Consider the following 25,200-nt stretch of genomic DNA (forward strand, 5'->3'; position numbering starts at 1 on the left):
AGAGAGAGGAGAGGAGAGAGAGAGAGAGAGAGAGAGAGAGAGAGAGAGAGAGAGAGAGGGGGGGGGGGGAGGGAGGGAGGGAGGGAGGGAGAGAGGGAGAGAGAGAGAGAGAGAGAGAGAGAGAGAGAGAGAGAGAGAGAGAGAGAGAGAGAGAGAGAGAGAGAGGGAGAGAGGGACGGACGGACGGACGGACGGATAGATAGATAGATAGATAGATAGATAGATAGATAGATAGATAGATAGATAGATAGATAGATAGATAGATAGATAGATAGATAGATAGATAGATAGATAGATAGATGTCAAAGATTACAGAGAGGAGGCAGGAAAATGGGGTAAAATAGAACAACGAACATTGAATGGCGGAGTAGACTTGATGGGCTCCAATGACCCTAATTCTGCTCCAGTGCCTTATGGCCTTATGGGTGATATCTCTCCCAGCTACCAATTCCGCACATCGTAGGCTCAATACTCATCTGTACTTTTTTCAAATTTTAAGGAGCGTTTATTTTTTGTCTTGTCGACTCTTCAGGCAGTGGATTCCAGACCGCCATCTCTTGTTGAGTAAAATAATCCTATTTCCAATCGCTTCCCATCCGACCGACAATTAAATTCAACCCGGCTGAATCAAGCTGAATCAAGCTGAATCAGGCTGGGCTGAATGGAAATGCCTCAACAGACTGAAAGCTGGTGTTGGTCGTTGTAAAGCCACTCTCAAGATGTGGGGCTATGTAGACACTGAAGACGTCATCTGCATGTGTGGCAGATTATTATCTCAATGGTGTCAGGTTAAGTAAGCGAGAGCTGGGTGTGCTTGTACACCAGTCAATGAAAGTTGCCGTGCAGGTACAGCAGGCAGTGAAGAAAGCCAATGGCATGTTGGCCTTCATAACGAGACGATTTCAGTATAGGAGTAAAGAGGTTCTTCTGCAGTTGTATAGAGCCCTGTTAAAACCACATCTGGAGAATTGTGTACCGTTTTGGTCTCCTAATTTGAGGAAGGACATCCTTATAATGGAGGCAGCGCAGCGCAGGTTTACGAGATTGTTCCCCGGGATGGCGGGACTGTCATATGAGGAATGCGCATGTGATAGATGCAGAATTCAGCCATTCGGCCGATCAAGTCTGCACCGCCAATGAGAGGGGAATCTTTATTGACATCGAACGCCGAGCATGGAACAGCACCCCACGGGAACAGGCCCTTCGGTCCACAATGTTCGTGCTGAACACGATGCCAAGTTATCTAATCTGCTCTGCCTGCATGTGATCAATATCTCTCCATTCCTTGCATATCCATGGACTGGGCTAAAAGGCCAGTTCACCCACTGCTCTGTGCGTGAAAACGTTACCCCATTGCCCAGCATATGTCCTTTAAAATTTGCGCCACTCTTCTTAAACACCTGAACCATCCTATCAGCAACTCGAGAGCGGCCCTGAGCAACTACACGCCTCATTGGAGAGCCGTGGACTATCTTTAACCAGACTTTACTGGACTTCTCCTGCACTAAACACTATCCCCTTGATCATGTATCTGTACCGGGCGGTCGAGTTGCTGCCTACCAGAGAATGCAGCGCCAGAGATCGGGGTTCGATCCCGACTAGGGTGCTGTCTGTATGGAGTTTGTACGTTCTCCCCGTGACCTGCGTGAGTTTTCTCAGAACGATCTTCGGTTCCTCCCACACTCCAAAGACGTATAGGTATCTAGGTTAATTGGCTTGGTGAATGTAAAAGTTGTTCCTGGTGGGCGTCGGATATTGTTAGTGTGCGGGGATCGCTGGTCGTTGCGGACCCGGTGGGCCGAAAGGACCAGTTTGCGCCATATATCTCCAAACTCATACACTGTAAATGACTGGTTAGCATGCAGCAAAATATTTTCACTTTTGTTACTTGGTAAAGTAAACTAATCTTAAACATTTGCACCCAGATTATGCACCCTATCTAGTGTACCGCTCATCATTGTGTACACTCCGTCATTCCAGAGAACATAATTCAGGTTTGTCCTAATTCAGCTTGTAGCTAATACCCTCTAATCCTGAGAAAAACTCGCCCATCCCTTTTCTCCAGAGATGCTGCGTGACCAGCCCAGTTACTCCAGCACTTGGCGTGTGTGTCTCCCTCTCTCTCTCTGGTGTTCACTCTGCCCGGGTCTCTCATGCCTCGACACACTTCAATTCTCAGCCACTATGTGAATCTTTTAATATCTTAACACTTGTTCCCCCAAGTGGATTTCGTTGGAAGTAAGTGGACACTGCGCAGCCGAGAAGCCAAACGCCGACTGGACGTCTGTTAACCCTATTCAAAAGTACAGGATCGCCCAGTATATCTAGGAGGTACCTTAGATAGCCTTCAAGACCCATGTTGAGAAGACAAAAGCTAAAGTCTGTGGAAGAAACAACATTGTCTGCAAACTTACTGGAACAAAATGGGACGCAACTCTAAGATCAACCGCCTTGGCTCTTTGCTACTCAACAGCAGAGTATGCATGCCCAGTCTGGGAAAGGTCAGCCCACGCTAAGAAGATTGATCTAGCCATCAATACAACCTGCCGCCTTATCACTGGATGTCTTAGACCAACATCAACTGATAGCCTATACATACTATCCGGTGTAGCGCCACCAGAGATTCGTCACAGTGCAGCAAGCGGTAGAGAACGTCATCGCCAGACGACAGATGTACAACATTCCCCTGTTAGAAACATAGAAACATTGAAAATAGGTGCCATTCGGCCCTTCGAGGCAGCACCGCCATTCATTCTGATCATGGCTGATCATCCACGATCAGTAACATGTGCCCCACTTCTCCACATATCCCTTGATTCCACTAACCCCCAGAGCTCTATCTAACTCTCTCTTAAATTCATCCTTAATTCTCTTAAATTAATGTAACGGGACCCCACTACTGGCCACATCTTCCCATCCCCTCCCCTTTCTGCGTTCCGCAGAGACCGTTCCGTCCGTAACTCCTTGCTCCCTGTTCCACTCGTCCCTTCCTACCCAAACCACCCCATCCCCGGGCACTTTCCCCTGCAACGGCACGAGATTCAACACCTGTCACTTTACCTACCCCCTCAACTCCATCCAAGGACCCAAACAGTCTTTCTAGGCGAGACAGAGGTTCACATGACCCTCCTCCAACCTCATCTATTGTAGCCACTGCTCCAGATGTCAACTTCTTTAAATCGGCGAAACCAAACGCAGGCTCGGCGATCGTTTCGCTCAACACCTTCGATCAGTCCACCTTAACCAACCTGATCTACCGGTGGCTGAGCACTTCAAACCCCCCTCCCACTCCCAGTCTGACTTTTCTGTCATGGGCCTCCTCCAGTGCCATAGTGAGGCCCACCAGAAATTGGAGGAACAGCACCTCATATTGCGCTTGGGCAGCTTGCAGCCCAGCGGTATGAACATTGACTTCTCCAACTTTAAATAGTTCCTCTGTCCCTCTTTCCCCCTCCCCTTCCCAGTTCTCCCTCTATCTTCCTGTCTCCACCTATATCCTTCCTGTGTCCCCTCCCCCTGACATCAGTCTGAAGAAGGGGCTCGACCCGAAACGTCGCCCGTTCCTTCTCTCCTGAGATGCTGCCTGACCTGCTGAGTTACTCCAGCATTTTGTGAAATAATCTTATATTCATCCAGTGATTTGATCTCCACTGCCCTCTGTGGCAGAGATTTCCACAAGTTGACAACTTTCTGGGTGAAAAAGATCCTTCTCACCTCATTTTTAAATGCCGCCCCCTCCCCCTTTATTATAAGACTGTGGCCCCTGGTTCTGGACTCGCCCAACATTGGGAACATTTTTCCTGCATCTAGCTTGTCCAGTCCTTTTATAATTTTATATGTCTCTATAAGATCCCTTCACATCCTTCTAAACTCCAGTGAATACAGGCCCAGTCTTTTCAATCTTAGGCCATGAACCCGCAAAGAGTCTGCTAATGTCTAGGAAAAGCTTCCTCAACGAAGTTGAACCAAATGCCGACGCTGAAGGTACTAGAGTTGCATTATGGGAAGAGAGACTAGCCAATATCCCATCAACGCCATCCATGTCCATAAGTGCCAAAGAAGAACTTCCTCCTGGAGCCGAATCAAGCTGGGCTGAATGGAAATGCCTCAACAGACTGAGAGCTGGATTTGGTCGTTGCAAAGCCACTCTCAAGATGTGGGGTTATATAGAAACTGAAGACATCATCTGCATATGTGGCAGATTATTATCTCAATGGTGTCAGGTTAGAAAAGGGGGAAGTGCAGCGAAACCTGGGTGTCCTTGTACACCACACACTGAAAGTTGGCGTGCAGGTACAGCAGGCAGTGAAGAAAGCTAATGAAAGCTAATGAAAGTTGGCCTTCATAACGAGAAGATTTCAGTGTGGGAGTAAAGAGGTTCTTCTGCAGTTGTATAGGGCCCTGGTAAGACCACTTCTGGAGCATTGTGTACGGTTTTGGTCCCCTAATTTGAGGAATGACATCCTTGTAATTGAGGCAGTGCAGCGTAGGTTCACGAGATTGATCCCTGGGATGGCGGAACTGTCATATGAGGAAAGATTGAAAAGATTCGGCTTGTATTCACTGGAGTTTAGAAGCATGAGAGGTGGTCTTATAGAGACATATAAAATTTTAAAAGGACTGGACAAGCTAGATGCAGGAAAAATGTTCCCAATGTTGGGGGAGTCCAGAACCAGGGGCCACAGTCTTAGAATAAAGGGGAGGCCATTTAAAACTGAGGCGAGAAGGATCTTTTTCACACAGAGAGTTGTGAATTTGTGGAATTCTCTGCCACAGAGGGCAGTGGAGGTCAAATCACTGGGTGGATTTAAGAGAGAGTTAGATGGAGCTCTAGGGGCTGGTGGAATCAAGGGATATGGGGAGAAGGCAGGCACAGGTTACTGAATGTCGATAACATATTGTCTTCACGTGGATAGGTGGGTACGGGATAGGAGCGGAACACATGTAATTATGATTAGATGCTGGGATGAAATGCCGGGCTGGGATACTGTCGGTGAAGATGAAGAAAGTGGAATGAACGGGCCAGTGCTGTGAGGTGAGGGGAAAATAAACCCTTTCCTTTGACTGCTACCAACATGTTACCTATTTGATTTCCGTGTGAGATTACGTGTCAGAATCAGAAATGTATGAGTCGTGTGTTGCTGTGTAGCGGTTACCTACTGAGGCTCCACCATTCGCCTGTCACCCAATTTCAGCTAGAGTTCCGTGTGTTACAACCGGCCCCACTGTTCCTCTCGATCCATTTCACTCCACCTTCGCTCCCTGTGTCATCTCATCAGTCCTCGTCGTATCGAATGATTCCCTGGCCCGGTAACCGATCAAATGGAATGATATATCAACACGTGAAAACATTCTGATGTTTGTTAGTTGAGAGGAACTGGGACGTATGAATCAAGATGACTGGCCTTGAAACAGAAGGGATAATAATCTGGATACATAATCCCAACATATACCGTAGAGCAGAACCTCAGACCTTAAACCGAGGAGTTGCATCAGTTGGCACCGTGACACGAGGAACTGCTGGTTTGCAAAGAAAACACACATAAGGTGCAGTTCAGCAGGTGGGCACGGTTCTGGGGAACATGGATAGGCGACGTTTCGGGTCCAAACCCTTCACCTCTTGTCTATTCACTCACCCGTGTTCTCCAGAGTTACGACGTGACCTGCTGAGCTAATCCAGCACTTTGTGTCTTTCGTTTCCACCGTTGGACATCCTGACTGATAATGGGTCTCGTTTTATAGGTTTCGATCAAAAGTTACACGTTGCCCTCCTGATCAGTTAAAAGTCACGAGTATAATAATCTGTTAAATCCTCTCCGGGCAGCGCACGGCTGCGGGATTCAACCATGAATTTAACGTTCGCACATAATCAGCAGCGACCTGTGCCGCACATTCTGTGCACCCCCCCCCCCCCCCCACCCCCCGGCCTCCCAACCCCCTCAATCTCCCCTCCATATTTTTAGTTCCCCTCTCTTAATTGCACGTTTCCTTAACGCCCATTTCCAGGCGCCCCTGCACAAGATACAATTACTCGGCGGACTTTCGGACTCGGGGGAACCCAGGATCCACCGCCCGCGGCCGCTGCTGAACCCGCGCGAAGGGCGATTGTTTCAATCTTTATATTTTCACAAAAGTAATTCCTATTCCGTTGCCGGACGCGGTTAACGCGTTAAAATGAACGGATCGACAGCTCTGATTTCAGTTGCTGTTTATTTCACTCTTCCCACATTTACATTCCCCCTGGTTTTATTTCCGTGCTCACTGGGGTTTTTTTTTACGACGCGGAAATTGGGGATTAAATGGGAGCCGTTCAGCGCCGACCTGTTGTCCACCGGGTTTCTGCCCCACAGCCCCTGAGCCCCGCTCCTGACGCCGGTCCCGGGACCAGACCCTTTTACACACCCGGAGCGGAACCGGAGCAGATTCTCAGCCACTGGCCTTTATGCCAAGTCGCGAAGAAAGGATAAAGTTTCTCCGTGAATTTGTTCCCAGTGAAGGTGTGGAGATGGGACTTGTTGTCCGCGTCGTAAAATGAAACTGTCCCGGTCTCGTAACTGAGATAAACTCCCACCCTCCCGGGGATGGGTTGGGCGGGGAGAGGGGATGGACGAGAGGTGACTGCATTAAACTCATCAACATCCCGCTCGATGCTCCAGACTCCAGTCTCCGGGGTCAGTGTGACCCGTCTCTTCCTCTCCACAGCCTCTGCGGCGACTCCCAGACTCCAGCGCTCACTCCCCGCCACCTCCACCTCCCAGTAATGTCTCCCCGATGTGAATCCCTCCGATCCCAGCACACACGCCCTGTCTGTAAACCTCTTCCGGGTGTCAGGGAGACTCCTCCCGGTCCAGGTCCGTCTCACCCTCTTCCGATCCTCAGACACCTCGAGCCGCGGATGCGCTGTTTCCACATCCAGGGTGACGGAGACTGGGGGGAGAAGCAGAGAATCAGAGTGTCCCCGGGGGTCGGGGGGAGACTCGGGCAGCGCGGCCCCCGGACCGGGGAGAGGCCGCTCGGCCTCAGGCACAGACGGACGGACAACAAACACATTTCCCAGAGTTGCACCATACTATATCGGATGGACCACATTTTTATGCCACGCGTTTAATTCGTTTTTTGGCGGAGAATGATTGAAGAAGGAGAGATTGCAATGTGGAAAGGGAATTCCTGACTACGGAGAAAAGCTGATGTAAAACCTGAGAGGGGGGGAGGAGGCAGAGATAAATTGGGCACAGACGCTGCAATCGAAATGAGGGGTGTGCATTAATACATTGTCGGAGGGGTGGTAAGACTTGTCATGATATTCCAGACAGGTTCACAACTTCTTGCAAGGAATGATCACCAAGAGAAATAGACCGTGTTCCTGCGACTGAGAGAGAAATATATGCGATCAAGTAACGGTTACAATCAGGGTGTAACGTTGTGTCGAATATAGAGCTTTTATTAAAGCACAAGACTGGCTCGACTCTGCTGCCCTGCGAGTCTCTGTTAGTTTTACCCCGATGTGAATGGATTCCGCTGACTCTCGGAGTAAGTATATTAACGAGAACCATCTACATGCGAGAGAGGAAATAAATAGAGAAGCGGCTAGGAATATTCATGGAACAGGGGATGTCCATGAACGTTGAAGTCAACGAGCTCATCGAGAAAGAGAGAGATTTGCTTGGAATAGTGACCAGAGGCATAATATTATCGTAGGTACATAGTGATGAGGTGTTTGTTGTTGAATAGATGTATGTTTTAATTAAAGTGTCCATTATTCATATCACTCTCTGTATCCAACTAACATCTAGCGATCTCTATTACACCAGAAAAATAAATTTTATGAACATTACCTTCTGGACTACCACAGGACAATTCGCTCAACATTCTGTTCAATAAAAAGGGACGATCGAATTTTGCAACTTCCAGACCTCCATCTTCTACAGACAACGTATGAACCTCGTCACTAATCCTGTAAATAGAAGCAGCTGGGTTATATTTAAAATGAACAACAATGATTTTCCGAGTTATTTCTTAAAATCATGCATGGTTTCAGTTAAGAACATTTCTTACCTCCTCTTCCAATGAATTTCCTCCTGAAATCAATAAAAGACAAATTTTAATTGGTTTACACTGACCATACACAATCTAACAGCAGGATTTTCTACTAAATTATGCAACGTGTTGCAAATTCTGCAGTATCACACCTTCTGACGCACAGAGCGCGGGAACGGTGCAGAGAGGACGAGGGAACACAGGACAAAGATGAAAGAGGAAGAACATGTATTATGTCCAAAATAATTCAATAGACAGGAATGGTGAACCACACGGGACATATTAACTTGCAACTCTAAAATGAATGTGTTGATAAAGGTTTTTTACATTAGCAAAGGATTTCATACAATGGGTCAAGCAAAGCACCCCAAAGTTATCAAACACTTATTATACAAATAGGATTTAGATGATATTAGACCAAGTTGGGTCCAAACCTCTCCTGCATTGGTGTAGTACCCTCTCCTCCCCTTCACCCCATCACCCTCCCCCTGACCATCCCCATCCCCATTCACCCCTCACTCCCCTCCACCTATTCCCCATTCCCTTCACCCCTTCCCCCATCTCTCCCCCTCCCTACCCCATCCACCCGACCGCCTCCCCATTCCTCCTCCCTCCCTTACCCATCGCCTTCACCCCTCCCCATCTCTGCCATCCCCCCTCCCTCCCTCCCCTCTGCACCCCGCACTTCTTACCCTCCCCTCTCCCCCCTCCTTCCCTCTCCTCTCTCCCCCCCACCCCCCCCCCCCCCTTCGGCCCAACAGTGGAGCCGTTGTCGGGCGGGGAGTGCCTCGGGAAGCGTTTCCAGCAGCTCGGCTGCGATCTGCAGCGTGGAACGTTGCCGACAGTATGGACCCGTTGCCGGGCGGGGAACGTCTCCCGGGGCCGCGGGTGGGCGAGAGTGGACAGGCAGAAGGCACTGACCTCGGCACTATTTCTCCTGCTGCGCGCGGCGGACGACGGCCATCTGCGGCGCGCAGCAGCATGGGAGGAAGGTCAGGCGCGGGGCACACCGGGACGGGAGCCGGTCCTCCCTCTGGTCCTCCGGAGGGGGGGGGGGGTTACGGGCGGATTTATTAAAGTTTATAAGGTAAATTGTTTTAAAAAGTAACGAAAGTGGGTTTATTCACGCCACAGGGGAATTGTGATTAGGGTGCGCCTAAAATTGTGGCGCTATCGTGGACCGTTTTAGCGGTGTAGAGGGCATGGTACACACATACACACAAACAAACCGAGAGTTTGAGAGTTTGAGAGTTTGAGAGTTTGAGAGTTTGAGAGATTGAGAGATAGATAGATAGATAGATAGATAGATAGATAGATAGATAGATAGATAGATAGATAGATAGATAGATAGATAGATAGATAGATAGATAGATAGATAGATAGATAGATATCTGGCATAAGTGCCAAGGTGTGCAACTGAATGTTAATTCCCATTAATTACACCTCTCACACCCGCTACGCCAGGCACACTCACAGCATGCAAGTGTACCTAGATTTTAGTGTCAGTTTAAAGGTAATATTTACCTTGGGAAACAGGAACAATCAAATATTTATAGACAATAGACAATAGACAACAGGTGCAGGAGGAGGCCATTCGGCCCTTCGAGCCAGCACCGCCATTCAATATGATCATGGCTGATCATTCCCAATTAGTACTCCATTCCTGCCTTCTCCCCATACCCCCTGACTCCGCTATCCTTAAGAGCTCTATCTAGCTCTCTCTTGAATGCATTCAGAGAATTGGCCTCCACTGCCCTCTGAGGCAGAGACTTCCACAGATTCACAACTCTCTGAACGAAAAACCTTTTCCTCATCTCAGTTCTAAATGGCCTACCCCTTATTCTTAAACCGTGGCCCCTTGTTATGGACTCCCCCAACATTGGGAACATATTTCCTGCCTCTAACTTGTCCAACCCCTTAATAATCTTATACGTTTCGATAAGATCTCTTCTCATCCTTCTAAATTCCAGTGTATACAAGCCTAGTCGCTCCAGTCTTTCAACATATGACAGTCCCGCCATTCCGGGAATTAACCTAGTAAACCTACGCTGCACGCCCTCAATAGCAAGAATATCCTTCCTCAAATTTGGAGAACAAAACTGCACACAGTACTCCAGGTGATGTCTCACTAGGGCCCTGTAAACTGCAGAAGGACCTCTTTGCTCCTATACTCAACTCCTCTTGTTATGAAGGCCAAAATTCTATTGGCTTTCTTCACTGCCTGCTGTACCTGCATGCTTCCTTTCAGTGACTGATGCAGTAGGACACCCAGATCTCGTTGTACGTCCCCTTTTCCTAACTTGACACCATTCAGATAATACTCTGCTTTCCTATTCCTACCATCAAAGTGGATATCCTCACACTTATCCACATTAAACTGCATCTGCCATGCATCCGCCCACTCACACACCCTGTCCAAGTCACCCTGCAACCTGATAGCATCTTCCTCGCAGTTGACACTACCACCCAGCTTTGTATCATCTGCAAATTTGCTAATGGTACTTTTAATCCCTTCATCCAAGTCATTAATGTATATTTAGTGTCGAGGTCTCCAATTATTCCCGAGAGGTTGTGCATTTTCTGTGTGCACTTGGATTGGCCTAAACTGAAAAGAAATTCTCACCATCAAAAATGTCACACTGTCTTTTTGATCCATCCGTTCCTGCATCTTTGTGAGTTTCTCCTCTATGGCATTTAACTTCTCTTGAATTGTTTGAAGATTTTTCTCCATTATATCTAGGCTCTTCGCCTCTGCTTCCCTGAGATCTTTGAGTAAGCGCTGCTCTTCCTCAGCGAGAATCTGACGCTTTTTAGTGAATTCCGATGTGATGTGGGACTGCACACTGCGGAACTGTTCCTGTTTAGAGAAACGGGGATATTATTATATTGCCTCAAGGGGAACAAAACTACACGGCATCACACAGCACAGGAGCAGATCTTACCCAAACTCCAGAAATCTTTTTTTTCTGCAATTGTTCCATTTCCTTTATCTCTGAATTTTTTTTCGACAGAGATTGCAGGGAAGATTTGATCTGAGCCTGAAAATGGGTTTGCAAAAACATAACGCGAAATTAAAGAGTTGTACATGACAAAAAACGATGTAGATTGATTGTGATCATAAGATGTTTGCTTTTACCTTGTAGTTTTCAACAGCTTCTTCTACCGGTATGCAGCGGTGGTCTCTGTGTTCCCGCGCGTCTCGACAAACCACACAGGCCAATATCTTGTCAGTTTCACAAAACAGCTTCAGTTCTTCCTGATGTTTCTCGCAGTGAAGTTTACTTTCCTTCTCTTTCGGATTCAGCTTTAATTTGCGAGTTTTCTCAGCCAGGTTTGACAATGCCCAATTCACCTTGAGGGTGCGGTCAAGAAACTCCTCTCTACATTCCGGGCAGGAGTTTCTCCCCTTTCTTTCACAGATATGTGCGATACAGGAGCGGCAGAAGTTGTGGCCACACTGCAGGGAAACCGGATCGGTGAATATATCCACGCAGACGGGACAAATTAGTTCTTCTGCTAAACTCTCAACCTGCTGTGCCAAAGCCATTTTACCTTCTGGTTTTTCCTAGTTCAACGTTCTTGTGCAAATGCGCTCTGCAGTATCAGATAAGCAACACTAAACGCGAGAGTCAAAGTCCCTTGGTTACCCCCAATAAATTCCACTTGTGGGAGCGGTTGATAAACGTTCGATGTGCCTGAATACGACCGGCTCGGGATAAAATGGCTGGAAGAAACAGTTGAAGGAATCTGATAAAAATGAACCGCACACTCTGCTTTCTACCAAAGATAGACACGATATATATTTGAAATTCAGTAATCCTTGCTGCCGGCTTCTGGCCCATCTATGTTCCCTTGTGTTTTAGTTTCCCATTTCTTGGCTTCATTCCATACCATTGCATTGCCAACTGCAGTTTCACCCTGCTTCCAACGTGGACTCCGGTCTGGGCTCAGGTTTTATCTTTCACGACAGCTGCTACTCCGCCGTCACCTTTCAACATGATGGTTCCTGCCTCACCTTTCCTTGGGCCAACATTCCATCTAAAGAATTGGCGAAAAGACTCAAAAGAGCCAGAAGAATCGGAATTGGATTTTTCAAATGACCATACCGACAAATTGATAAATATCGTTATCTTATTCAGGAATATTTAGGATGACACCAAACAAACCCTCTCCGAAAAAAAGGCTTCCTTTGCTGCAAAATAGTTCGTTATGTTTCAATAGGCAACGTCTTCCTTTATAAGGCTCAAAATAAGACACAGGGGAAGTGATAATGGGAATACAGAAATGGCAGAGGAATTGAAGAGCTAGATAACTACAGCAACGTGCATGAAATTCAAGAGAGCCAGGGCGTGGGAGTTAGTGCAGTGGCTATGACTCAGGAGAAGGTGAGGAGGGAACCTCATTGAAACATGGAATAGTGAAAGGCTTGGATAGAGTGGATGTGGAGAGGATGTTTTCACCAGTGGGCGAGTCTAGGACTAGTCATAGCCTCAGATTTAACGTTCTTTTAGGAAGGAGATGAGGAGGAATTTCTTCACTCAGGGTGGTGAATCTGTAGATTTCTTTGCACAGAAGGCTGTGGAGGGCAAGTCAATGGATATTTTTTTCAGGCGGAGATAGATGGATTGTTGATGAGCACGGGCGTCAGGAGATATGCGGAGAAGGCAGGACAATTGGGTTAGGAGAGAGAGAGAGATAGATCAGCCATGATTATTGGCGAAGTAGACTTGACGGTCTGAATGGCTTACTTCTGCAATTGCCCTTATGGCCTTACACCATATTGAAGTGACTTAGTGGGTCAGGCAAAATCTCCGGAGAACATGAACACTTCTGGAGATCCATCTTCTCCAGAGATGCTGCCATATCCGCTGAGTCACTCCAGCACTTTGTGGATTTTTGGTAAACATGCACCTGCGGTTTCTTCTGACTATATACCTTCTTTTTTTGTTTTCTTCCAGCAACGATTCACAAGCAACGACGCCGTCTGATAGACACAAAAATGCGGGAGTAACTCAGCGGGACAGGCATGCGTGACGTTTCTGGTCAGGAACCTTCTTCAGACTGAGAGTCTAGGAAGAGTGAGACATAGAGGCATGGAAGGCTCAGGTGTAAAAACAAGAGATCAAAGTAGACGCCGTCTACTCATTCAATCGTGTCTTCGCATTTTCCAATTTCATGTCTCTTTCCTCTTTGCTTCTACATGATGCCAAGTTAATAAATTAATAAATAACTAACTGAGGAGGAAAGTGGTTCCGTGTGTATATCTACACCCCCCCCACACACACACACACACATTCTGCCTGTCCCGTTGAGTTACTCCAGCTTTTTGTGACAGACAGACAGACAGACAGACAGACAGACAGACAGACAGACAGACAGACAGACAGACAGACAGACAGACAGACAGACAGACAGACAGACAGGCAGACAGGCAGACAGACAGACAGACACACAGACAGACAGACAGACAGACAGACAGACGGACAGACGGACGGACGGACGGACGGACGGGTGGGCAGGCAGGCAGGCAGGCAGACAGATAGACAGATAGACAGATAGATAGATAGATAGATAGATAGATAGATAGATAGATAGATAGATAGATAGATAGATAGATAGATAGATAGATAGATAGATAGATAGATGGATGGATGGATAGATAGATAGATAGATAGATAGATAGATAGATAGATAGATAGATAGATAGATAGATAGATAGATAGATAGATAGATAGATAGATAGATAGATAGATAGATAGATAGATAGATAGATAGATAGATAGATAGATAGATAGATAGATAGATAGATAGATAGATAGATAGATAGATAGATAGATAGATAGATAAAGAAAATAACTGCAGATGCTGGTACAAAATCGATTTATTCACAAAATGCTGGAGTAACTCAGTAGGTCAGGCAGCATCTCGGGAGAGAAGGAATGGGTGACGTTTCGGGTCGAGACCCTTCTTCAGACTGATGTCAGGGGGCGGGACAAAGGAAGGATATAGGTGGAGACAGGAAGATAGAGGGAGATCTGGGAAGGGGGAGGGGAAGGGAGGGACAGAGGAGCGATCTGAAGTTGGAGAAGTCGACGTTCATACCACCGGGCTGCAAACTGCCCAGGCGAAATATGAGATGCTGTTCCTCCAATTTCCGGCGGGCCTCACTATGGCACTGGAGGAGGCCCATGACAGAAAGGTCAGACTGGGAATGGGAGGGTGAGTTAAAGTGCTCGGCCACGGAGAGATCAGTTTTGTTAATGCGGACCGAGCGCAGGTGTTCAGCGAAGCGATCGCCGAGCCTGCGCTTGGTTTCGCCGATGTAAATAAGTTGACATCTAGAGCAGCGGATGCAATAGATGAGGTTGGAGGAGGTGCAGGTGAACCTTTGTCTCACCTGGAAAGACTGTTTGGGTCCTAGGATGGAGTTGAGGGGGGAGGTAAAGGGACAGGTGTTGCATCTCGTGCGGTTGCAAGGGAAAGTGCCCGGGGTTGGGGTGGTTTGGGTAGGAAGGGACGAGTGGACCAGGGAGTTACGGAGGGAACGGTCTCTGCTGAACGCAGAGAGGGGAGGGGATGGGAAGATGTGGCCAGTAGTGGGGTCCCTTTGTAGGTGACGGAAATGTTGGTGGATGATATGTTGGATCCGCTGGCTGGTGGGGTGGAAGGTGAGAACGAAGGGGATTCTGTCCTTGTTGCGAGTGGGGGGAGGGGGAGCAAGAGCGGAGCTGCGGGATGTAGAAGAGACCCTAGTGAGAGCCTCATCTATAATGGAGGAGGGGAAGCCCCGTTTTCTGAAGAACGAGGACATCTCGGAAGCCCTAGTGTGAAACACCTCATCCCGGGCGCAGATGCGGCGTAGACGGAGGAATTGGGAGTAGGGGATAGACTTTTTGCAGGGGACCGGGTGGGAAGAAGTGTAGTCCAGATAGCTGTGCGAGTCGGTGGGTTTGTAGTAAATGTCCGCCACTAGTCTGTCTCCTGTGATGGAGATGGTGAGGTCCGGAAACGGGAGAGAGATGTCGGAGATAGTCCAGGTATATTTAAGGGCCGGATGGAAATTGGAGGTGAAGTGTATGAAGTCAGTGAGTTCTGCATCGGTGCAAGAGGTAGCACCAATGCAGTCGTCGATGTTGCGGAGGTAGAGTTCGGGGGTGGGGCCAGTGTACGTCTGGAACAGATAGATAGATAGGATGGACGGACGGACAGCATAAAAATAAAAGAGAAGAAGTATAACATAGCGAAGAAGCGTGGGAAGCCAGAGGATTGGGACTCTTTTAAAGAGCAACAGAAGGTAACTAAAAAGGCAATATAGGGAGAAAAGATGCTAGCCAATAATATAAAGGAGGATAGTAAAAGCTTTTTTAGGTATGTGAAGAGGAAAAAAATAGTCAAGGCAAATGTGGGTCCATTGAAGACAGAAGCAGGGGAATTTATTATGGGGAACAAGAAAATGGCGGACGAGTTGAACCGGTACTTTGGTTCTGTCTTCACTAAGGAAGATACAAGCAATCTCCCAGATGTTCGAGTGGCCAGAGATCCTACGGTGATGGAGAAACTGAAGGAAATTCACATTAGGCAGGAAATGGTGTTGGGTAGACTGATGGGACTGAAGGCTGATAAATCCCCAGGGCCTGATGGTCTGCATCCCAGGGTACTTAAGGAGGTGGCGCTAGAAATATTACAGAGAGGAGGCAGGAAAATGGGGTTAAATTGTACAATGATCATTGAATGGTGGAGTAGACTTGATGGGCTGAATGGCCTAATTCTTCTCAAGTGCCTTATGGCCTTGTGGGTGATATCTCTCCCAGCTGCCAATTCCTCACATCGTAGGCTCAAGACTCATCTGTACTATTTTCAAATTTTAAAGAGAGTTTTTTTTGTCTTGTCGACTCTTTCAGGCAGTGGATTCCAGAGCGTCATCTCTTGTTGAGTAAAATAATCCTATTTTCAATCGCTTCCTATCCGACCGACAATTAAATTCAACGCGGGCTGAATCAAGCTGAATCAAGGTGAATCAAGCGGGGCTGAATGGAAATGCCTCAACAGACTGAGAGCTGGTGTTGGTCGTTGTAAAGCCACTCTCAAGATGTGGGGTTATGTAGACACTGAAGACGTCATTTGCATATGTGGCAGATTATTATCTCAATGGTGTCAGGTTAGGTAAGGGGGAAGTGCAGCGAGACCTGGGTGTCCTTGTACACCAGTCAATGAAAGTTGCCGTGCAGGTACAGCAGGCAGTGAAGAAATCTAATGGCATGTTCACCTTCATAACGAGTCGATTTCAGTGTAGGAGTAAAGAGGTTCTTCTGCAGTCGTATAGGGCCCTGGTAAGACCACATCTGGAGAATTGCGTACAGTGTTGGTCTTCTAATTTGAGGAAGGACAATAGACAATAGACAATAGGTGCAGGAGTAGGCCATTCAGCCCTTCGAGCCAGCACCGCCATTCAATGCGATCATGGCTGATCACTCTCAATCAGTACCCCGTTCCTGCCTTCTCCCCATACCCACTCACTCCGCTATCCTTAAGAGCTCTGTCCAGCTCTCTCTTGAAAGCATCCAACGAACTGGCCTCCACTGCCTTCTGAGGCACAGAATTCCACACCTTCACCACTCTCTGACTGAAAAAGTTCTTCCTCATCTCCGTTCTAAATGGCCTACCCCTTATTCTTAAACTGTGGCCCCTTTTTCTGGACTCCCCCAACATTGGGAACATGTTTCCTGCCTCTAATGTGTCCAATCCCCTAATTATCTTATATGTTTCAATAAGATCTCCCCTCATCCTTCTAAATTCCAGTGTACACAAGCCTAATTGCTCCAGCCTTTCAACGTACGACCGTCCCGCCATTCCGGGAATTAACCTAGTGAACCTACGCTGCACACCCTCAAGGACATCCTTGTAATGGAGGCAGCGCAGCATAGGGTTACGAGATTGATCCCCGGGATGGCGGGACTGTCATATGAGGAATAGGCATGTGTTAGAAGCCGAATTAAGCCATTCGGCCCAACGTCTACTACGCCAATCAATCATGGCTGATCTATCTCTCACTCTCTTAATCCCATTCTCCTGCCTTCTACCCATAACTCCTGACACCCGTGGTAATCAAGAATCCATCTATCTACGCTTTAAAAATATCCATTGACTTGCCCTCCACAGCCTTCTGTGCAAAGAAACCTGATCTGATAAGGGGGATCAAGGTAAAAGAGCCACGAGGAGGCAGTGATCATAATATGAACAGTCTTACTCTACAAATTGAGAGGGAGCAGGGAAAATCGGAAGTGTCAGTATTACAGTATAGCAATGGGGATTACAGAGGCATGAGGCAGGAGCTGGCCAGATTTGACTGGAAGGAGGCCCTAGCAGGGAAGACGGTGGAACAGCAATGGGAGATATTCCTGAGAATAATGCAGAAGTTGCAGGATCAATTAATCCAAAAGAGGAGGAAAAATTATAAGGGGAGTAAGAGGCACCCGTGGCTGACAAGGAAAGTCAAGGACAGCATAAAAATAAAAGAGAAGAAGTATAACATAGCGAAGAAGCGTGGGAAGCCAGAGGATTGGGACTCTTTTAAAGAGCAACAGAAGATAACTATAAAGGCAATATGGGGAGAAAAGATGAGGTACGAGGGTAAGCTAGCCAATAATATAAAGGAGGATAGTAAAAGCTTTTTTAGGTATGTGAAGAGGAAAAAAATAGTCAAGGCAAATGTGGGTTCCTTGAAGACAGAAGCAGGGGAATTTATTATGGGGAACAAGAAAATGGCGGACGATTTGAACCGGTACTTTGGTTCTGTCTTCACTAAGGAAGATACAAGCAATCTCCCAGATGTTCGAGTGGCCAGAGATCCTACGGTGACGGAGAAACTGAAGGAAATTCACATTAGGCAGGAAATGGTGTTGGGTAGACTGATGGGACTGAAGGCTGATAAATCCCCAGGGCCTGATGGTCTGCATCCCATGGTACTTAAGGAGGTGGCGCTAGAAATTGTGGACGTTTTGGTGATCATTTTCCAATGTTCTATAGATTCAGGATCAGTTCCTGTGGATTAGAGGGTAGCTAATGTTATCCCACTTTTTAAGAAAGGAGGGAGAGAGAAAACGGGAAATTATAGACCAGTTAGTCTGATATCAGTGGTGGAGAAGATGCTGGAGTCAATTATAAAAGACGAAATTGCGGAGCATATGGATAGCAGTAACAGGATCGTTCCGAGTCAGTATCGATTTACGAAGAGGAAATCATTCTTGATTAATCTTCTGGAATTTTTTGAGGACGTAACAAGCAAAATTGACAGGGGAGAGCCGGTGGATGTGGTGTACCTTGACTTTCAGAAAGCCTTCGACAAGGTCTCACATAGGAGATTAGTGGGCAAAATTAGAGCACATGGTATTGGGGGTAGGGTTCGGACATGGATAGAAAATTGGTTGGCAGACAGAAAGCAAAGAATGGGGATAAATGGGTCCCTTTCAGAATGGCAGTCAGTGACTAGTGGGGTAGCGCAAGGCTCGGTTCTGGGACCACAGCTATTTACAATGTATATTAATGACTTGGATGAAGGGATTAAAAGTACCATTAGCAAATTTTCAGATGAAACAAAGCTGGGTGGTAGTGTGAACTGTGAGGAAGATGCTATGAGGTTGCAGGGTGACTTGGACAGGTTGTGTGAGTGGGCGGATGCATGGCAGATGCAGTTTAATGTGGATAAGTGTGAGGTTATCCACTTAGGTGGTCAGAAAAGGAAGGCAGATTATTATCCGAATGGTGTCAAGTTAGGAAAAGGGGGCGTACAACGAGATGTGGCTGTCCAAGTGCATCAGTCACTGAAAGGAAGCATGCAGGTACAGCAGGCAGTGAAGAAAGCCAATGGAATGTTGGCCTTCATAACAAGAGGAGTTGAGTATAGGAGCAAATAGGTCCTTCTGCAGTCGTAGAGGGCCCTAGTAAGATCGCACCTGGAGTACTGTGTGCAGTTTTAGTCTCCAACTTTGAGGAAGGATATTCTTGCTATTGAGGGCGTGCAGCGTAGGTTTACAAGGTTAATTCCCGGAATGGCGGGACTGTCATATGTTGAAAAAATTGGAGCGACAAGGCATGCATATACTGGAATTTAGAAGGATGAGAGGGGATGTAATCGAAACATATAAGATTATTAAGGGGTTGGAGACGTTAGAGGCAGGAAACATGTTCCCAATGTTGGGGGAGTCCAGAACCAGGCACCACAGTTTAAGAATAAGAGGTAGGACATTGAGAACGGAGATGAGGTATGACCTTTTCAGTCAGAGAGTTGTAAATCTGTGGATTCTCTGCCTCAGGAGGCAGTGGAGGCCAATTCTCTGAAAGCATTCAAGAGAGAGCTAGATAGAGCTCTTAAGGATAGCGGAGTCAGGGAGTACGGGGAGAAGGCAGGAACAGGGTACTGATTGAGAATGATCAGCCATGATCACATTGAATCGTGGTGCTGGCTCGAAGGGCCGAATGGCCTACTCCTGCACCTATTGCCTATTTTCTATAAGAACTCTACAGATTCACCACCCTGAGTGAAGAAATTACTCCTCATCTCCTCTCTAAAAGAACTTTAAATCTGAGGCTATGACCTCTAGTACTAGATTCGCCCGCTGGTGGAAACATCTTCCCCACATCCACTCTATCCAAGCCTTTCACTATTCGATGTTTCAATGAGGTCCCCCTCACATTCTCCTGAGTCATAGCCACTCCACTAACTTCCACGCCCTGACTCTCTTGAATTTCAGGCACGTTGCTGTAGTTATCTAGCTCTTCAATTCTTCTGCCAATTCTGTATTCCCGTTATCATTCCCCTGTGTCTTATTTTGAGCCTTATAAAGGAAGACGTTGCCTATTGAAACATAACGAACTATTTTGCAGCAAAGGAAGACCTTTTTTTAGGAGAGGGTTTGTTTAGTGTCATCCTAAATATTCCTGAATAAGATAACGATATTTATCAATTTGGGGAGATGGTCATTTGCAAAATCCAATTCCGATTCTTCTGGTCCTTTTGAGTCTTCTCGCCAATTCTTTAGATGGAATGTTGGCCCAGGGAAAGGTGAGGCTGGAACCATCATGTTGAAAGGTGACGGCGGAGTAGCAGCTGTCGGGAAAGATAAAACCTGAGCCCAGACCGGAGTCCACGGATGAAGCAGGTTGAAATTACAGTTGGCAATGCAATGGTATGTCTCTGGAATGGAGCCAAGATATGGGAAACTAAAACAAAACGGAACATAGATAGGCCAGAAGCCGACAGCAAGGATTACTGAATTTCAAATATATATCGTGTCCATCTTTGGTATAAAGCAGAGTGTGCGGTTCATTTTTATCAGATTCCTTCAACTGTTTCTTCCAGCCATTTTATCCCGCGCCAGTCGTATTCAGGCACTCCTAATGTTTATCAACCGCTCCCACAAGTGGAATTTATTGGGGGTAATCAAGGGACTTTGACTCTCGCGTTTCGTTTTCCTTATCTGATACTGCAGAGCGCACTTTGCACAAGAACGTTGAATTAGGAATAACCAGAAGGTAAAATGGCTTCGGCAGAGGAGGATGAGAGTTTAGCAGAAGAACTAATTTGTCCCGTTTGCCTGGATATCTTCACCGATCCGGTTTCCCTGCAGTGCGGACACAACTACTGCCGCTCCTGCATCACACAGAGTTGGGAAAGAGAGGGGAGAAATTCCTGCCGGAATGTAGAAAGGAGTTTCCTGACAGCATCCTGATTGGGAATTGGGCCTTGTCAAGCCTGGCTGAGAAAACTCACAAATTAAAGCTGAATCAGAAAGAGAAGGAAAGTAAACTTCACTGCGAGAAACATCAGGAAGAACTGAAGCTGTTTTGTGAAACTGACAAGATATTGGTCTGTGTGGTTTGTCGAGACGTGCGGGAACACAGAGACCACCGCTTCATACCAGTAGAAGAAGCTGTTGAAAACTACAAGGTAAAAGCAAACATCTTATGATCACATGCATTCTACATCGTTTTTTTCCTGATGTACAATTCTTTCATTTCGCTTTTTGTTTTTCCAAACCCATTTTCAGGCTCAGATCAAATCTTCCCTGGAATCTCTCATGAAAAAAATTCAGAGACACAGGAAATGGAACAATTGCTGGAAACAAAGATTTCTGGATTCATGGTAAGGTCTCCTCCTGTGCTGTGTGATGCCGTGTAGATTTGTTCCCCTTGAGACAACATAATAATATCCCCATTTCTCTAAACAGGAACAGTCTCGCAGTCTGCAGTCCCACATCACATCTGTATTCACTAAAAAGCGACAGATTCTCGCTGCGGAAGAGCAGTGCTTACGCAAAGATCCCAGGGAAGCAGAGGCGAAGAGCCTAGATATAATGGAGAAAAATCGTCAAGCAATTCAAGAGAAGTTAAATTCTGTGCAGGAGAAACTCACAAAGATGCAGGAAGGGATGGATCAAAAAGACAGTGTGATATTTCCAATGGTGAGAATTACTTCTTAGTTTAGGCCAATCCAAGTGCACACAGAAAATGCTCAACGTCTCGGGAATAAGTGGAGACCTTGACAAGGCTTGGATAGAGTGGATGTGGAGATGATGTTTTCACCAGTGGGCGAGTCTAGGACTAGTCATAGCCTCAGATTTAATGTTCTTTTAGGAAGGAGATGACGAGGAATTTCTTCACTCAGGGTGGTGAATCTGTAGATTTCTTTGCACAGAAGGCTGTGGACGGCAAGTCAATTGATATTTTCTTTAGGCGGAGATAGATGGATTGTTGATGAACACGGGTGTCAGGAGTTATGGGGAGAAGGCAGGTGAATGGGGTTAGGAGAGAGAGAGAGAGAGAGAGAGAGAGAGAGAGAGAGAGAGATCAGCCATGATTGATTGGCGAAGTAGACTTGATGGTCCGAATGGCTTACTTCTGCAATTATCACACGCCCTTATGGCCTTACACTATATTGAAGTGACTTCGTGGGTCAGGCAAAATTTCCGGAGAACATGGACACTTCTGGAGATCCATCTTCTCCAGAGATGCTGCCAGACCCGCTGAGTCACTCCACCACTTTGTGGATTTTTGGTAAACAAGCACCTACGGTTTCTACTGACTATATACCTTCTTTTTTTGTTTTCTTCCAGAAACGATTCACAAGCAACGACGCCGTCTGATTGACACAAAAATGCGGGAGTAACTCAGCGGAACAGGCAGCATCTCTGGATGGAAGGAATGCGTGACGTTGCTGGTCAGGACCCTTCTTCAGACGGAGAGTCAAGGAAGAGGGAGACATAGAGGTGTGGAAGGCTCAGGTGTGAAAACAACAGATCAATGTAGACGCCGTCTACTCATTCAATCGTGTCTTCACAATTTCCGATTTCATGTATTTTTCCTCTTTGCTTCTACATGATGCCAAGTGAATAAATTAATAAATAATTAACTGAGGAGGAAAGGGGTTCCGTGTGTATATATACACACCCCCCACCACACACACACACACACACAGCCTGTCCCGCTGAGTTACTCCAGCTTTTTGTGTCCATCTCCGTTTGAAACCAGCATCTGCAAACTCCTCCCCTTTAGTGTTCGTTCCCCGACACTGCAGCGCGGCGATTGGACACTCGCGGCATCTCATGTGTTCAGCGCCTCCCCCGAAGGTGGAATCAGGAAGTGGCGAGAATAGACATGGCCGCCGAACGGCAGGTTGAGAGTTTACGCCAAGAACTAATTTGTCCCGTCTGCCTGGATATCTTCACCAACCCGGTTTCCCTGCAGTGCGGACATAACTACTGCCGCTTCCTGCATCACACAGAGTTGGGACAAGGACGGGAGAAACTCCTGCCCGGAATGCAGAGCGGAGTTTGCAGACCGCACCCTGATTGTGAATTGGGCCTTGTCAAACCTGGCTGAGAAAACTCACAAATTAAACCTGAATCCGAAAGAGAAGGAAAGTAAACTTCACTGCGAGAAACATCAGGAAGAACTGAAGCTGTTTTGTGAAACTGACAAGATATTGGTCTGTGTGGTTTGTCGAGATGAGCGGGAACACAGAGAGCACCGCTGCATACCGGTAGAAGAAGCTGTTGAAAACTACAAGGTAAAAGCAAACATCTTATGATCACATTAATTCTACATCGTATTTCGCATATCCAACTCTTTAATTTTCCTTTTTTTTTTTACAAACCCATTTTCAGGCTCAGATCAAATCTTCGCTGGAATCTCTCACGCAACAAAATTCAGAGATACAGGAAATGGAACAATTGCAGAAAACAAAGATTTCTGGATTCATGGTAAGGTCTCCTCCTGTGCTGTGTGATGCCGTGTAGATTTGTTCCCCTTGAGACAACATAATAATATCCCCATTTCTCTAAACAGGAACAGTCTCGCAGTGTGCAGTCCCATATCACATCTGAATTCACTAAAAAAGCGTCAGATTCTCGCTGAGGAAGAGCAGCGCTTACTCAAAGATCTCAGGGAATCAGAGGCGAAGAGTCTAGATATAATGGAGAAAAATCTTCAAGCAATTCAAGAGAAGTTAAATTCCATGCAGGAGAAACTCACAAAGATGCAGGAACGGATGGACCAAAAAGACAGTGTGATATTTCTAAGGGTGAGACTTTATTTTCAGTTTAGGCCAATCTAAGTGCGCACAATAAATGCACAACCTCTCGGGAATAAGCGGAGGCCGTGACACTAAATGTTTGATTGTTCCTCAGTTTCCCAAGTTAAATATTACCTTTAAACTGACACTAAAATCTAGGTACACTTGCATGCTGTGAGTGTGCCTGGTGTGGCGGGTGTCAGAGGTAGTGCATTAATTAATGGGAACTAACATTCAGTTACACACCTTGGCACTTTTGCCAGATATCTATCTATCTATCTATCTATCTATCTATCTATCTATCTATCTGTCTATCTATCTATCTATCTATCTATCTATCTATCTATCTATCTATCTCTAAAACTCCCTATCTTGCTGTCTCTCTCTAAAACTCTCTCTCTCTCTCTCTCTCTCTCTCTAAAAACTCTCTATCTCTCTTTCTCTCTAAAACTCTCTCTCTCTAAAACTCTCTCTCGCTAAAACTCTTTCTCTCTCTCTCTCTAAAACTCTCTCTCTCTCTAAAACTCTCTATAACTCTCTCTCTCTCTCTCTCTCTCTCTCTCTAAAACTACTCTCTCTCTCTAAAACTCTCTCTCTCCCTCTCTAAAACACTCTCTCTCTCTAAAACTCTCCCTCTCTTGCTAAAACTCTATCCCTCTCTCTCTAAAACTCTATCTCTCTAAAACTCTCTCTCTCTCTCTCTAAAACTCTGTCTCTCTCTCTCTAAAACTCTCTCTCTCTCTAAAACTCTCTCTCTCTCTCTCTCTCTCTCTCTCTCGCTCTCTCTCTAAAACTCTCTCTCTCTCTCTAAAACTCTCTCTCTCTAAAACTCTCTCTCTCTCTCTAAAACTCTCTCTCTCTCTCTCTCTCTCTCTAAAACTCTCTCTCTCTCTCTCTAAAACTCCCTCTCCCTCTAAAACTCTCTCTCTCTCTAAAACTCTCTCTCTCTCTAAAACTCCCTCTCTCTCTCTCTAAAACTCTCTCTCTCTCTAAAACTCTCTCTCTCTAAAACTCTCTCTAAAACTCTCTCTCTGTCTAAAACTTTCTCTCTAAAACTCTCTCTCTCTCTCTAAAACTCTCTCTCTCTAAAACTCTCTCTCTCTCTCTCTAAAACTCTCTCTCTCTCTAAAACTCTCTCTCTCTCTCTCTTTCTAAAACTCTCTCTCTCTAAAACTCTCTCTCTCTCTCTCTCTAAAACTCTCTCTCTCTCTCTCTCTCTCTCTCACTCTCTCTCTCTAAAACTCTCTAAAACTCTCTAAAACTCTCTTTCTCTAAAACTCTCTCTCTCTCTCTAAAACTCTCTCTCTCTCTCTCTCTCTCTCTCTCTCTAAAACTCTCTCTCTCTCTAAAACTCTTTCTCTCTCTCTCTCTCTCTCTCTCTCTCTAAAACTCTCTCTCTCTCTCTAAAACTCTCTCTCTCTCCATCTAAAACTTTCTCTCTCTCTCTCTCTCTCTAAAACTCTCTCTCTCTCTAAAACTCTCTCTCTCTCTAAAACTCTCTCTAAAACTCTCTCTCTCTAAAATTCTAAAACTCCCTATCTCTCTCTCTAAAACTCTCTCTCTCTCTTTCTAAAACTCTCTCTCTCTCTAAAACT

General features: G+C 46.3%; 2 protein-coding genes across 3 annotated transcripts in view; one reads left to right on the forward strand and one right to left on the reverse strand.

Annotated features, from left to right (window-relative positions):
- Positions 1-5,805: 5,805 nt before the first annotated feature.
- The window catches only part of LOC144602815 (zinc-binding protein A33-like), a 23,896-nt gene continuing 4,501 nt past the window's right edge, over positions 5,806-25,200 (reverse strand). Inside the window, exons 3-10 of the mRNA XM_078415938.1 lie at positions 21,349-21,380; positions 20,894-20,976; positions 10,980-11,075; positions 10,661-10,894; positions 8,056-8,078; positions 7,836-7,954; positions 6,439-6,927; positions 5,806-5,831 (exon numbers count right to left, since the gene is read on the reverse strand). Coding sequence (XP_078272064.1) covers positions 5,806-5,831; positions 6,439-6,927; positions 7,836-7,954; positions 8,056-8,078; positions 10,661-10,894; positions 10,980-11,075; positions 20,894-20,976; positions 21,349-21,380 — 1,102 coding nt within the window. The remainder of the gene's footprint in view (positions 5,832-6,438; positions 6,928-7,835; positions 7,955-8,055; positions 8,079-10,660; positions 10,895-10,979; positions 11,076-20,893; positions 20,977-21,348; positions 21,381-25,200) is intronic.
- On the forward strand, positions 21,088-22,416 carry LOC144603110 (uncharacterized). Of its 2 annotated transcripts, none has more exons than XM_078416254.1 (3): positions 21,088-21,178; positions 21,264-21,497; positions 22,149-22,416. In XM_078416254.1, exons 1-3 carry the CDS (start codon positions 21,140-21,142, stop codon positions 22,176-22,178), a joined length of 303 nt encoding a protein of 100 aa, XP_078272380.1. In that variant the 5' UTR covers positions 21,088-21,139; the 3' UTR covers positions 22,179-22,416. The 2 variants fall into 2 exon arrangements, with proteins under 2 accessions (XP_078272380.1, XP_078272379.1); XM_078416253.1 differs by having other exon boundaries at positions 22,163-22,416.

The sequence above is a fragment of the Rhinoraja longicauda genome, chromosome 19 (genome assembly GCF_053455715.1).
Source record: "Rhinoraja longicauda isolate Sanriku21f chromosome 19, sRhiLon1.1, whole genome shotgun sequence".
In the NCBI taxonomy this organism is placed as follows: domain Eukaryota; kingdom Metazoa; phylum Chordata; class Chondrichthyes; order Rajiformes; family Arhynchobatidae; genus Rhinoraja; species Rhinoraja longicauda.